This window comes from Bombina bombina, unplaced genomic scaffold, assembly GCF_027579735.1.
Source record: "Bombina bombina isolate aBomBom1 unplaced genomic scaffold, aBomBom1.pri scaffold_622, whole genome shotgun sequence".
Classification (NCBI taxonomy): domain Eukaryota; kingdom Metazoa; phylum Chordata; class Amphibia; order Anura; family Bombinatoridae; genus Bombina; species Bombina bombina.
This window is the reverse complement of record NW_026510927.1, coordinates 197,660-212,182: the sequence shown is the minus strand read 5'-3', so window position 1 is coordinate 212,182 and position 14,523 is coordinate 197,660. Positions and strand designations below refer to the sequence as shown.

Here is a 14,523-nt window from a genome sequence, read left to right as displayed (position 1 = left end):
TATACATATACACATGCCCTGAGTGTCCCTTAGGCCTATATACATATACACATGACCTGAGTGTACCCTAGGCCTATATACATATACACATGCCCTAAGTGTCCCCTAGGCCTATATACATATACACATGCCCTGAGTGTACCCTAGGCCTATATACATATACACATGCCCTGAGTGTACCCTAGGCCTATATACATATACACATGCCCTGAGTGTCCCCTAGGCCTATATACATATACACATGCCCTGAGTGTCCCCTAGGCCTATATACATATATACATGCCCTGAGTGTCCCCTAGGCCTATATTTATATACACATGCCCTGAGTGTCCCCTAGGCCTATATACATATACACATGCCCTGAGTGTCCCCTAGGCCTATATACATATATACATGCCCTGAGTGTCCCCTAGGCCTATATTTATATACACATGCCCTGAGTGTCTCCTAGGCCTATATACATATACACATGCCCTGAGTGTCTCCTAGGCCTATATACATATATACATGCCCTGAGTGTCCCCTAGGCCTAAATTTATATACACATGCCCTGAGTGTCCCCTAGGCCTATATACATATACACATGCCCTGAGTGTCTCCTAGGCCTATATACAAATACACATGCCCTGAGTGTCCCCTAGGCCTATATACAAATACACATGCCCTAAGTGTCCCCTAGGCCTATATACATATACACATGCCCTGAGTGTCCCCTAGGCCTATATACACATGCCCTGAGTGTACCCTAGGCCTATATACATATACACATGCCCTGAGTGTACCCTAGGCCTATATACATATACACATGCCCTGAGTGTCCCCTAGGCCTATATACATATACACATGCCCTGAGTGTCCCCTAGGCCTATATACATATACACATGCCCTCAGTGTCCCCTAGGCCTATATACATATACACATGCCTGAGTGTCCCCTAGGCCTATATACATATACACATGCCCTGAGTGTCTCCTAGGCCTATATACATATACACATGCCCTGAGTGTCTCCTGGGCCTATATACATATACACATGCCCTGAGTGTCCCCTAGGCCTATATACATATACACATGCCCTGAGTGTCCCCTAGGCCTATATACATATACACATGCCCTGAGTGTACCCTAGGCCTATATACATATACACATGTCCTGAGTGTCTCCTAGGCCTATATACAAATACACATGCCCTGAGTGTCCCCTAGGCCTATATACATATACACATACCCTGAGTGTCTCCTAGGCCTATATACATATACACATGCCCTGAGTGTCTCCTAGGCCTATATACATATACACATGCCCTGAGTGTCTCCTAGGCCTATATATATATACACATGCCCTGAGTGTCCCCTAAACCTATATACATATACACATGCCCTGAGTGTCCTCTAGGACTATATACATATACACATGCCCTGAGTGTCCCCTAGGCCTATATACATATACACATGCCCTGAGTGTCCCCTAGGCCTATATACATATACACATGCCCTGAGTGTACCCTAGGCCTATATACATATACACATGCCCTGAGTGTCCCCTAGGCCTATATACATATACACATGCCCTGAATGTCCCCTAGGCCTATATACATATACACATGCCCTGAATGTCCCCTAGGCCTATATACATATACACATGCCCTGAGTGTCTCCTAGGCCTATATACATATACATATACACATGCCCTGAGTTTCCCCTAGGCCTATATACATATACACATGCCCTGAGTGTCTCCTAGGCCTATATACATATACACATGCCCTGAGTGTCTCCTAGGCCTATATACATATACACATGCCCTGAGTGTCCCCTAGGCCTATATTTATATACACATGCCCTGAGTGTCCCCTAGGCCTATATACATATACACATGCCCTGAGTGTCCCCTAGGCCTATATACATATACACATGGCCTGAGTGTCCCCTAGGCCTATATACATATACACATGGCCTGAGTGTCCCCTAGGCCTATATACATATACACATGCCCTGAGTGTCCCCTAGGCCTATATTTATATACACATGCCCTGAGTGTCCCCTAGGCCTATATACATATGCCCTGAGTGTCTCCTTGGCCTATATACACATGCCCTGAGTGTCCCCTAGGCCTATATACATATACACATGCCCTGAGTGTCCCCTAGGCCTATATACATATACACATGCCCTGAGTGTCTCCTAGGCCTATATACATATACACATGCCCTGAGTGTCTCCTAGGCCTATATTTATATACACATGCCCTGAGTGTCTCCTAGGCCTATATACAAATACACATGCCCTGAGTGTCTCCTAGGCCTATATACAAATACACATGCCCTAAGTGTCTCCTAGGGGGACGGCTCACTCAGTCCTGTGTCACACTGACGTTGCCCTGGTGCTGTGTTAGATAATCTATAAGTCGAGAGGCTACATCATCAGATATTATCATACAAACCATCTTATGACTTTTAGATGAGAAATCTAAATAAAAAAAAAATGAGTACCTGTCATTTTCTTAGCATTATCAAGCAAAGTCTTTACTTCAGGAACTTCTTCTTGTGAAATCCCCTTCTTAACACTGAAATAAGAACAAGATGTTAATACTCCAGGAACAACAAAGCCAATGTTATTACTTCTAAAATACCTTTTTATAATGCGTTGTATTTTATTTTTAGAGATTTGCAGCCAAGAAATTTTCATTTTGGACAAAAATAATTTTCCGAATATTCAGGCATATACATACACACACATACATATTAACACACACACATATACACACACACATACATATTAACATACACACATACATATTAACACACACACACTTATATACACACACATACATATTAACACACACATACATATTAACACACACATACATATTAACACACACATACATATTAACATACACACACACTTATATACACACACATACATATTAACACACAGACGCATACACACATATTAACACACACACATATACACACACAGACACACACTTATACACACACACACACACATACATATTAACACACACACACATACATATTAACACACACATATATATACACACACACATACACTTATACACACACACACACATACATATTAACACACACATACACACACACATACATATTAACACACATACATATACACACACAGACACACACTTATACACACACACATATACACACACAGACACACACTTATACACACACACATACATATTAACACACACACAGACACATACATATTAACACACACACATATACACACACAGACACACACTTATACACACATACACACATACATATTAACACACACACACATATATATATATATATATATATATATATATATATATATATATATATATATATATATATATATATATACACATACACACACACACATACATATTAACACACACACACACATACACACACATATACATACACACATACAAATTAACACACACACACACATCTAAACACACACACATACATATTAACTAACACACACACACACACACATATACACACATACGTATTAACACGCACACACACACACACACACATATTAACACACACACATACACACACACACATACATATACACACACATACATACATATTAACACACACACATATACACACACACATACATATTAACACACACACATATACACACACACATACATATTGACACACACACATATACACACACACATACATATTAACATGCACAAACATATACACACACATACATACATATTAACACACACATACATATTAACACACACACACACATACATATTAACACACACACATACGCACACATACATATTAACACACACACACATATTAACACACATGCACACATACATATTAAAACACACACACACATATACACACATACATATTAACACACACACACACACATGCACACATACATATTAACACACACATACACACATACATATTAACACACACACATATTAACAAACACACACACATACATATTAACAAACACACACACATGCACACATACATATTAACACACACACATGCACACATACATATTAACATATACACACACACATATACACGTGCATACACATACATACACACATACATACATATTAACACACCTACACATACATATTAACACACGCATACATATTAACACACGCATACATATTAACACACACACACACACATACATACACATATTAACATATACATACACACACATATACACATACACATATACACATACACACACATAAATACACACATACATATTAACACACGCATATATTAACATATACACATAAACACACATATATACATACACACACAGAGATACATATACACATAAACACACATATATACATACACACACACACACAAATACATATACACATACACATATATACATACACACACACATATACATATATATATATATATATATATATATATATATATATACATACACACATATACACACACACACACACACACACACATATACACATATATACACACACATATACACATACACATATACACACACATACATATTAACTCATATTTATTAAAAAAACAAAAGTTGGCTCCTAATTATTTTGGTTGGCTCCTAGACTCCTAGAATACATTTGTTAAGCCCTAACTTACCTTTTCTGCAATGTGCTGTTACCCTGTACCGCACTGGAGTTCAGGAAGGGGAGGGAATTTAAAGTGAAGGTCAAATTTGATGAATTAGTACCTGGTTTTTAATAAACCTATTAAAAACAAGGGCACTTTAATTTTTTAAAATTGACATTTCACTCCTTTTCTTCAAAAACGTACCTTTTAATCCTGCCAGCCATTGCAGCGCTTCTTCCGCCCGTTGCAAATCCTCTTCGCAGGTCCAAAATGATGAATCCGGCTGATTGGAGGAAGCCGGATTCGTCATTTCTGACGTCAGAAGACGGCCGGGGGAATCACTGGAGCGGCATTCAGGATTAAAAGGTAAGTTTTTGAAGAAAAGGACTGAAATGTCGATTTTGATGAATTAAAGTGCCCTTGTTTTTAATAGGTTTATTAAAAACCAGGCACTAATTCATCCAAATTGACCTTAACTTTAAGAGAGAGAAACGTAGTAAATATTTACACTGAGATAGAAGGAACAGTGACACCTGCAGGTAGAAATTAAAAGTGCAGGCAAAATACTTATTTTAACTGCCACTGCCGTTATTTCTGCAGCAATAGCACATTTTCTGCGATGAGATCGCAAATCGCACAGTGTTCTGCCTTGGGGCTTTCCCCTTATATTCGGGAGCTGCACTATTCAGTATTTGTTTAGTTTAAAATGACACAAATACTGCATTTTAGTTAAACATTTACATAAATTTTCGTTAAGTAGAATGTAAATGTTCAAAAGCTACAGGTGAAAGTTCACCTGTAGCTACAAAAGTAATAATACTTTCCTTAACACACTCGGGAGAGCTCATTAAGGAAAGTCTTGAGGAAGTCTGGACGTGGCCAGGCAAAACGCGTAGAGGTCAGAGGCCACAAGTCACGTGTTCCGGTTCTGAAGTCTGTATCTATCGCAGAGCAATTTGGTAGTCCGTTTGGTTCAGTGTATGCCACAGATCTTGCAGCTTCCTGAATAATATCATAGTACAATGGACTAAGACCGAAGGAGAACACAAGGACAGCTTTTTTAAGTGCTTACATGCCACTTCGAGTAAGTTTTCATTTTATCTTGCGCATTGTGTATGTTAATAAATTGATTACCCTTAGAGTGGGATGCGCTTTGTCTTCTTTTGTTTTCTATAGTACATATACTCTGGGATACACCAACGGAAGTTTCCTATTGGACAAAGCAGCTCCCTTGGGTCTTTTTAACCAGAATTTAAAAAGAAAGGCACAAAGAAGTGTACTGTTACTCCACTTTAACAAAAAGAGAGATTATTTTACCCCTGAGAATCCCTATATGGACATTGGGGGTAATATATAACAATTATATATAATATTTGATATACAGATTTTTCTTTGACCCACCTTAGATCCTACAGAAGTTGGGCAGTACTTTGATACCTTGGCCTCTAGTTATTAAGGCCTGGCGGACCTGATCCGACACTGCGGATCAGGTCTGCCAGACCTCGCTGAATACGGCGAGCAATACGCTCGCCATATTCAGCATTGCACAAGCAGCTCACAAGAGCTGCTGGTGCAATGCCGCCCCCTGCAGACTCGCGGCCAATAGGCCGCCAGCAGGGGGGTGTCAATCAACCCGATCGTACTCGATTGAGTTGATTTCCGGCGATGTGTGTCCGCCTGCTCAGAGCAGGCGGACAGCGTTATGGAGCAGCGGTCTTTGTGACTGCTGCTTCATAACTGCTGTTTCTGGCGAGCCTGAAGACTCGCCAGAAACAGGGGCCATCAAGCTCCTTACGGAGATTGATAACTAGAGGCCTCTGTCTGATTGAATCACAATCAGCACATCAAACTATTTGCTAATTTGCACTTTAAGTTGATACTCTTATTTTGCATAATTTTGTATATTTATTTGTATCATTTGATTTGATAGTTTATGCTATTGGGAGTGCTCCGTATTCACTCTTTTATATACAGTATACAATTATGTATAGCTATAGGCATAAATATATATTTGTGCAAAAATCCATCAGATAAATATTTAAATATCTCATTAAGAATAAATAGAACATATGTTGCTATGTGCAGAACATTGGATTATGAATTATGCAATGTTATATTCTTATGTTGAGCTTTTAAATAACCGTGATTGTGTTTTTATGGTACTTGTGGGCGTTTCAACTTTTTCGGCTCAAATGAAGTCTTATTTTTTTGCGTACTTGATTTCTCTATTTGTTACCGCGACTTTACAAACACGAGAGCGCAAACTTTTTACTTTCAGGTTGTAATAATACTAGTGTCAATCGCAGAGAGCAAAAAAAAAAAAATAATTCTCGTGGTTTTAATGCTCGAACACAAGCACAAACTACCGTTCTCGTAATCTAGCACAAAGTGTATATTACACTAGGTCACTTTAACTTGCTAATCCCTTTTGTAACAAGCATTTAGCAGAGAACATCTTTCAGTATAAGTTTTATACAAGGTACATTTGTTAGGTTAATCATATGTCATGTATTACCTACCTGTATATAAAAATCGGAACAACAAAATCTGACTGATCGTCAACTACTTCATGATCCATGATTCGTGTCATTATATACTGATACCCCTTTTGCCATGCCACCTCCATGTTCAGGGGCAGAAGATTACCTGGAACAAATTCCAAATAAGAAGGATTTATTAACCAGAGTTCTACCCATGACCTTTTTTAATAGGTGCAGCACACAAACACAGACACACATTCACACACATATATATGTATGTATGTTTATACAACAGAAATGAACACAGACACGCACACTCACACACACACACACACACATATATATATATGTAGGTATATGAAACACAAACACACACTCACACACTTATATATGTTTGTATGTATATGTAACATAAATGAACACAGACACGCACACTCACACACACACACACACACACACACACACATATATATATATATATGTAGGTATATGAAACACAAACACACACTCACACACATATATGTTTGTATGTATGTATATGTAACATAAATGAACACAGACACACACACTCACATATATATATATATATATATATATAATATATGTATGTATATGTAACACAGACACACACACGTATATATGTATGTATATGTTACACAAACACACACACATTCATACACGTATATATGTATGTATATGTAACAGAAACACACTCAAACACGTATATAAGTATGTATATGTAACACAAACAAACACACACACACATATATATGTATGTATATTTAACACAAACATACACTCACACACATATATATGTATATATATGTAACACAAACACACACACGCACACACATATATATGTATATGTAACACAGACACTCACACATGTATATATGTATGTATATGTAACACAGACACACACACTCACACACGTATATAGGTACTTTAAAAAAAGAGGCTGGGGTATCCTGCCCTCTTCCCTTAAGGTGGTGTAACACTGATTCAGATACTCAGTAATAATTACTTTAGCTGTTATTTAAACAGACATGTTCCTTTCTGATCTCTATATAATAGCTAAGTATAAATGTATATTTATTTATACACAATATCCACAACCTAAACTGCCCAGTATGCCCACTGCTATTCCATAGAACACAGGTTTTCAAACCTATCCTTAGGCCTTCCAAACAGGACAGATGTTGAGACTATCTGAACTAGAGCACAGGTGAAATAATCAGATGATTAGTAAACATGGTTATTTTGCCTGCTCTCACCCAAGGTCATCCTGAAAATCTGGCCTGTTAGGGAGGCCCTGAGAACAGGTTTGAAAACCAGTGATATAGGGGTCGAATTATCAAGGGCTGAATGGCCCCTGATGCCCCTGTTTCCACATGAGCCTTCAGACTCGGCGTAAACAGCAGTTATGAAGCAGCTGTCTTAAGACCGCTGCTCCATAACTTATCCGCCTGCTCTGAGGCTGCGGACATCAATTCACCCGTTCCTATAACGATCGGGTTAAATGACACCCCCTGCTAGCGGCAAATCTGCAGGGGGCGGCATTACACAAGCAGTTTACAAGAACTGCTTGTGCAGTGATAAATGCCAACAGCGTATGCAGTCAGCAGATCATGTCTGCTCGCACATTAATAAGTCGGCCCCATAGAATGATTGTTGCTGCAAAACTGATAATCCACCTTTAATGACAAATGACTACAGATAAGGTGTGCATAGTTGCCAACATTTCAAAAAAAATTCCAGGGACACTTTGCAGCAGAGCAAGCAAGCTCCGCCCACTCAGTTCTGCAATCAAAACACACCCATTTGAAAGTAATAGTATAATTTAGACTTATCCATAGTTTATAATACAGATTACAGCACCAAGCTCTTACACATACCCAGTCTCTGGAACACATTCTGGGCATATGGTTATTTTTATAACACAGCATCAAAATTAGAAAGACAAAAAATATGTGAACCCATTCAATAATAATAACAATATTCCATTAGGAATGTGGGGGGCAGTAAACAAAAGCTCACAGATAAATAAGCTAAAACTATTAACCCAAGCTTCTCTGGAAGATAGTAGAAGAAGTTACAATTTCAGATATATTTTACAGCAACATAAATAATGTATGTATATTTCCATAATGAACACTTTTAATAATGAAACTATGCTTTGTTGATAATTTGTATTTAATGGTCCTTACCAGACTGTAAACAGATTTAATAGTCTGCAAACAGAAATTATCTTTGCTATTTATTATTTACTTAGACATAGGTAGCTAATATTCTGTGGTCATAACTTTAGATAAAATTAATATTTGCTTCACTTACCGAGCTGAGCGTAGATCTCCCCCGTCTCTTGATCGCTCATCGTTGCGCACCCGCGGTTATCAACCAAAGTGATGTTGCCAGTGAGTGGGTACGATATTCTCTTTGTAGTCTTCCCTCCATGTGAACTACCAACATCAGAATACATTTTATATGCTCCTTCCTCCAGAACGTACTTACAGGTATTGATAAAGGACGACTTGCCATGACCTAAATAACCAAACAGCTGCAGGAGCACTCGCTTATAGCCCTGGTTGCCATGAGGTTTACAGTCATTAAGGGTGAAATTCATAATATAATCTTTCATGTCATCTATATCCATTGCAGCTATTGTGTCAGTTTGTGTCCTGGCTGTTCTCTCTCAGTGACTTCTCTCTCTGTGAGCTCTGAGCTGGCAGGCGCCCAACACTCTTTATATAGACTCAGAATGCTCAGAATGAAAGTGAAACTAATGAGTTTGTTCATCCACTAACGGCATTTACAAGAAAAAGCATGACTGTCAGACTATTGCAAACCTTTTCAGAGTTTTTGTTTAAGCACTGCATATGTTTATGTTGTAAAGACTCTAATTTCTAGCATATTAAAGGACCAGTAAACACAGTAGATTTGCATAAACACAAACACATGATAACAAGACAATGCACTTAGTCTGAAGTTCAAATGTAGTAGATTTTTCTGACAAATTTCAAAGTTGTGTCTATTTCCTCTCCTCCTGTATCATGTGACAGCTATCAGCCAATCACAAATGCATAAACATATATTCTGTGACTTTTATTCTTCAGACTCGCCAGAAACAGCAGTTATGGAGCAGCGGTCACAAAGACTGCTGCTCCATAACCTGTCCGTCTGCTCAGAGCAGGCGGACAGACATCGCCAGAAATCAACCCGATCGAGTACGATCGGGTTGATTGACACCCCCCTGCTGGCGGCCCATTGGCCGCGAGTCTGCAGGGGGCGGCGTTGCACCAGCAGCTCTTGTGAGCTGCTGGTGCAATGCTGAATACAGCGAGCGTATTGCTCGCCGTATTCAGCGAGGTCTGGCGGACCTGATCCACACTGTCGGATCAGGTCCGCCAGACTTTGATAAATTGGGGCCATAGGCATTGCACAGCAAAAAAGAAAATAAATGTGAATGAAATGACATCATACATCAAAGACAGAAAACATGGGTATATTTACCTGGGTGAATGTCCAGGGTTCGACTGTATGATGTCCCAAGTATGAAGCCAAATGGGACTGGCACAATTATACATTGTGTCAACATATGATAATATCAGATACTGTATAAGATAAATTCTAAATAAAACAGAAATCCATTATTAGAAATGGGCTGCTGGTAAAAGTAACCTAGGAGAGGGTTGGGAAGACTAGGGGTGGGGAAGGAGAGAGAGGAGGAGAGGAAAAAAAAAGGGGGGGGGGATAAGCACAGGGAGCAGGCGTGCAAGGTTCAAGGAACCTTGTTCCAAGCCAAGATAACCATATCTCTCGTATTTTAGCAGTTTTAAAGTTTACCTATTAGTTTCCAAACTACCCATCAAAGTTTATCTAGCTTTTCCCAAACTTCCCATATCTGTGAGTGTAGAAGTGGTTTGTTTTGTTGGGAAAATATCTGGCCTTCCATAAGCTCTAAGTAGGTCATTATTTTAACTACGTCGCCCCAAGTGGGGAGCGTCTTTTGTTTCCAAAGTCTGGCTATTGACAGCTTAGCTGTGGTGAGTAAGTATATGCTAAGGAAGTCCGTTGGAGCTGATGATGTTTTAATGTCCAAGTGGAATAAAACAGTTTGTGGGGAAGTCCCTAGGAGGGGGTCTAGTTTTAAACATTTGCGTGAGATCTCATTCCAGAAGGGCTGTAGTGCCGGGCACTCCCACCATATATGATCCGGCGATCCCACCAACCCACATCCTCTCCAGCACAGTGGGGAATTTAGGTGTGAAATTTTAAAGAGTCTAAGTGGTGTGAGATGCCACTGTGTGCAAACTTTAATGTATAATTCTAGCAGAGTGATACAGTGGAGGGCCTGCCTAGTAAGTGCAACTGCTCTGGACCACTCGTCCTGCTCAGAATGGAAATGAAGGGTTCTCTCCCAGACCATAATGTAAGCTGATTTGTAGAAAGTAGGGGAGTTCAGCAAATCCCTGTACGAGATCAAAAGCGCTCGAGGGACCTTGATGTTATTAATCCATCTTTTTCCCAGTTAGTGGGTTCACGTAATGGTCGATCTAGGAAACCCCACGATTTAATAAATTCTGGTATATGTGTTATTAACTATAGAGTAATAGGAGTAGTCCCTAGAGGGGGGGTGGTGGGATCGCCAGGTGTCAATTAAATTATACTGGGCAATGAGGTTGGTAAATTGTTTGGCAGTTCTGGAAGCCTGGGAGTCACAAGGTTTAAGCTTTGACGAACGTCTATCTAGAGTCGTATCCAAAATCATATTAAAGTCGTCTGCTAGAAGTAGGTTTTGAGTCTTGTGAGAAGCTAGTAATCTTAAGAATTTTCTAAGCGCTCGTATCTGTCCAGAGTTTGGGCCATAGTAGCTAGCCAAGGTGTATGGAACGTCATCTAACTTACAATTAAGGATTAAATATCTACCTCGGGGGTCTTTATAAGCGTCTAGTTTTTCAAAAAGTACGGCCTTGTGTATCAAAATCGCAACTCCCCTCAACTTCCCTGGGAAGGAGGCTGTCTCTACCACTGGGTAATGCTTACAATGTAAAGGGATAGGTGTATCCTCTGCCCAGTGAGTCTCCTGTAAACAAACAACCTTTGACTTAGCATGAGCGAGGTAGCTCAGAAGCCTGCTTCTTTTATTTGGCATGTTAAGTCCCCTGACGTTATGGGAGGTACTTATTAGAGACATAGTTATGTTGAATTATTTGCTTCGCAGCGGGGAGGGAGAGAGAAGTAAAAAAAAAAAAGGGGGGGGAGAGAAGGGAAAAAGAAAAAGGGCAGATCTGAGATGGGAGGGGATGGAGAGAGAAAGGAACTGATAGGGGAGGGTTACTCTTACAGCACTAGTTACACTATTTGAAGCTGCAGTATGATAATTTTCTGGCGATTGCGGTATTGCCGAGAAAAAATGCTTAGATAGTCCTCCTCAAGGAAGGGGGCTCCTTAAGAAAGGGAAGTAGGGGGGTATGGGTTGTGGGGGGGAGGGGATTAGTGATAACTATGGGCTTTCTGTCAGCGATAAAGTTCTTTAAGAAGAGGGAAGGTTGCGTATGTATGGGGTTAAAAAGTGGGCAGGGGATAAGTAAACTTAAAATAACGGCCATTACGCCTGTCGTATGCTATAAGTGAGAGGCATAAGAACATATTTGACAGTGTACAAATAATGAAAAGAAAGAAAAAACAGTGGTATTCACATAAAGATCAACCATTCAACATTAAAACAGAAACATCAACAATAGAAACATTAAATATTTATCAGCAAAGCAGCGTGTAGCCCAAGGGCTAATTCAGGTGCAGCCTCCCTATATCATTCAACAGTATAGAGTATCCTCTGTCTAAAGTATGAGTTAGTGTATGATTGTCCCACCTCTAGGTGACTCTATATGGGTCATGTTGAAGTCTCCATTCGAGTAAAAGTAGGGTGGATCTCGAAGTCCAGATACAAATTGGGCTCGATGTGCTAGTTTATTTGGTGTAAAGGTGGGACATGGTAGGTAATGGGGGTCAATATCCTTCTAGTTGAAGCATCACATTATGAACTAAGGGAGGGCAGACGTCTCTGCCTAATGTTTAACGTACCTTGGTCTATATTTGTGTTAGTGTAATGGGTCATCGGGTTTGGGATTATCTATCGTGTTAAGGCTACACCTACCTCAGCCTCCTCGTTATGTAGACAATATATGCTGTCATCGGTTTACCTGATCTCAATGGGAGTGGGACCATGTGGTTTGCTCGCTAGGTAGTCTAGGTAGATGTAAGTCACAGTCTGGGTGTGAAAGAGTGTATGACATGTAGACAGGCTGGGCTCCCGCTACTTGTAAATACATCTTTTAGGTAGATAACTTCAGAGAATATATTTTAGTCCTTGTCTGCGTCAGCTTCGCACATCTAGCTTACATATCTACATTGTGATTAAGCACATTACCATATAAATACATTTGGGCTAGAATTACATAAGAGGAAAAAGAGGCACAAGTTGATCAACATTTATCAGCTAATCCGTGTATTAACATTGGGGCATAGTCTGCTGGGACCCAACCAGGCCTAGAGGTAGGTCTATAATGGGATCATATCTGCAGTTACATGTAATAGAAATCTTGCAGAAACAACCTTGTAAACCAGAACAATAACACACATAAGAGCTATAAGTAAAATATAGGGTGCATATTTCAGCAAATACTTATCGTCCAGAGTTCACTCCCACCAAGGCATGTTTTTCAGGAGTTCAAGGAGAGCTGGAGCAATGTCTGTTAGCATAGGGTACACGCTGTGAGCCCAGTAGATCATTTTAGGATGTTGGAGAGCCGAATCTATGTCTTTGTGGGTGGGCTGACCAAGTCAAGTCTTTCTGGTTGTTTATGATGCGCAGGGCCCTGCGCATCAATTGAAGACCAGTCTGGATTGTTGGTTCTTGTACTGCATGAAGGGGTCTGTCGGCTCATTAAGTTGGGAGGGGTTGTCCATTCCTCTGCTGAGGCACTTAGTTGGCTATGCTGGGACTGTGCTTTCTCTTTATGAGAGGGCAGCAGGTTCCATAGTTGCAAGCGTTCATAGCCTTTAGATGGCTTCAGGATCGATTGATTGTTCTTGAAGACTAGCAATTTAATGGGATAGCCCCATGTGTATCTGATGTTGTTCTTCCTGAGTGTAGAAGTGATTTCAGCAAAGGTTTTCCTCTTTTGTAGAGTCCTCATGGACAAGTCAGGAAATATTTGTATTTTTTTTTAACTTGTCTGGTAAGGCGGGTTTCTGAAAATGAGCCCTTTGAATTCTTTCTTTATAAGTGAAGTAATGTAGACGGACTATAATGTCTCTTGGTTGATCCTCTGATAAGCCTTTGGGTTTGAGTGAGCGGTGGGCTCAATCCATCAAATCTTCTGATTCTGTAGTTGGAGGGGCT

At 39.8% G+C, this 14,523-nt stretch overlaps 1 protein-coding gene across 1 annotated transcript in view; it reads right to left on the bottom strand.

Annotated features, from left to right (window-relative positions):
- LOC128643528 (uncharacterized) overlaps positions 1-9,847 on the bottom strand; it is a 55,188-nt gene extending 45,341 nt beyond the window's left edge. Inside the window, exons 1-3 of the mRNA XM_053696370.1 lie at positions 9,453-9,847; positions 7,158-7,284; positions 2,491-2,564 (exon numbers count right to left, since the gene is read on the bottom strand). Of these exons, the coding sequence (XP_053552345.1) occupies positions 2,491-2,564; positions 7,158-7,284; positions 9,453-9,771 (520 nt within the window). The 5' untranslated portion in view covers positions 9,772-9,847. The remainder of the gene's footprint in view (positions 1-2,490; positions 2,565-7,157; positions 7,285-9,452) is intronic.
- Positions 9,848-14,523: the final 4,676 nt, after the last annotated feature.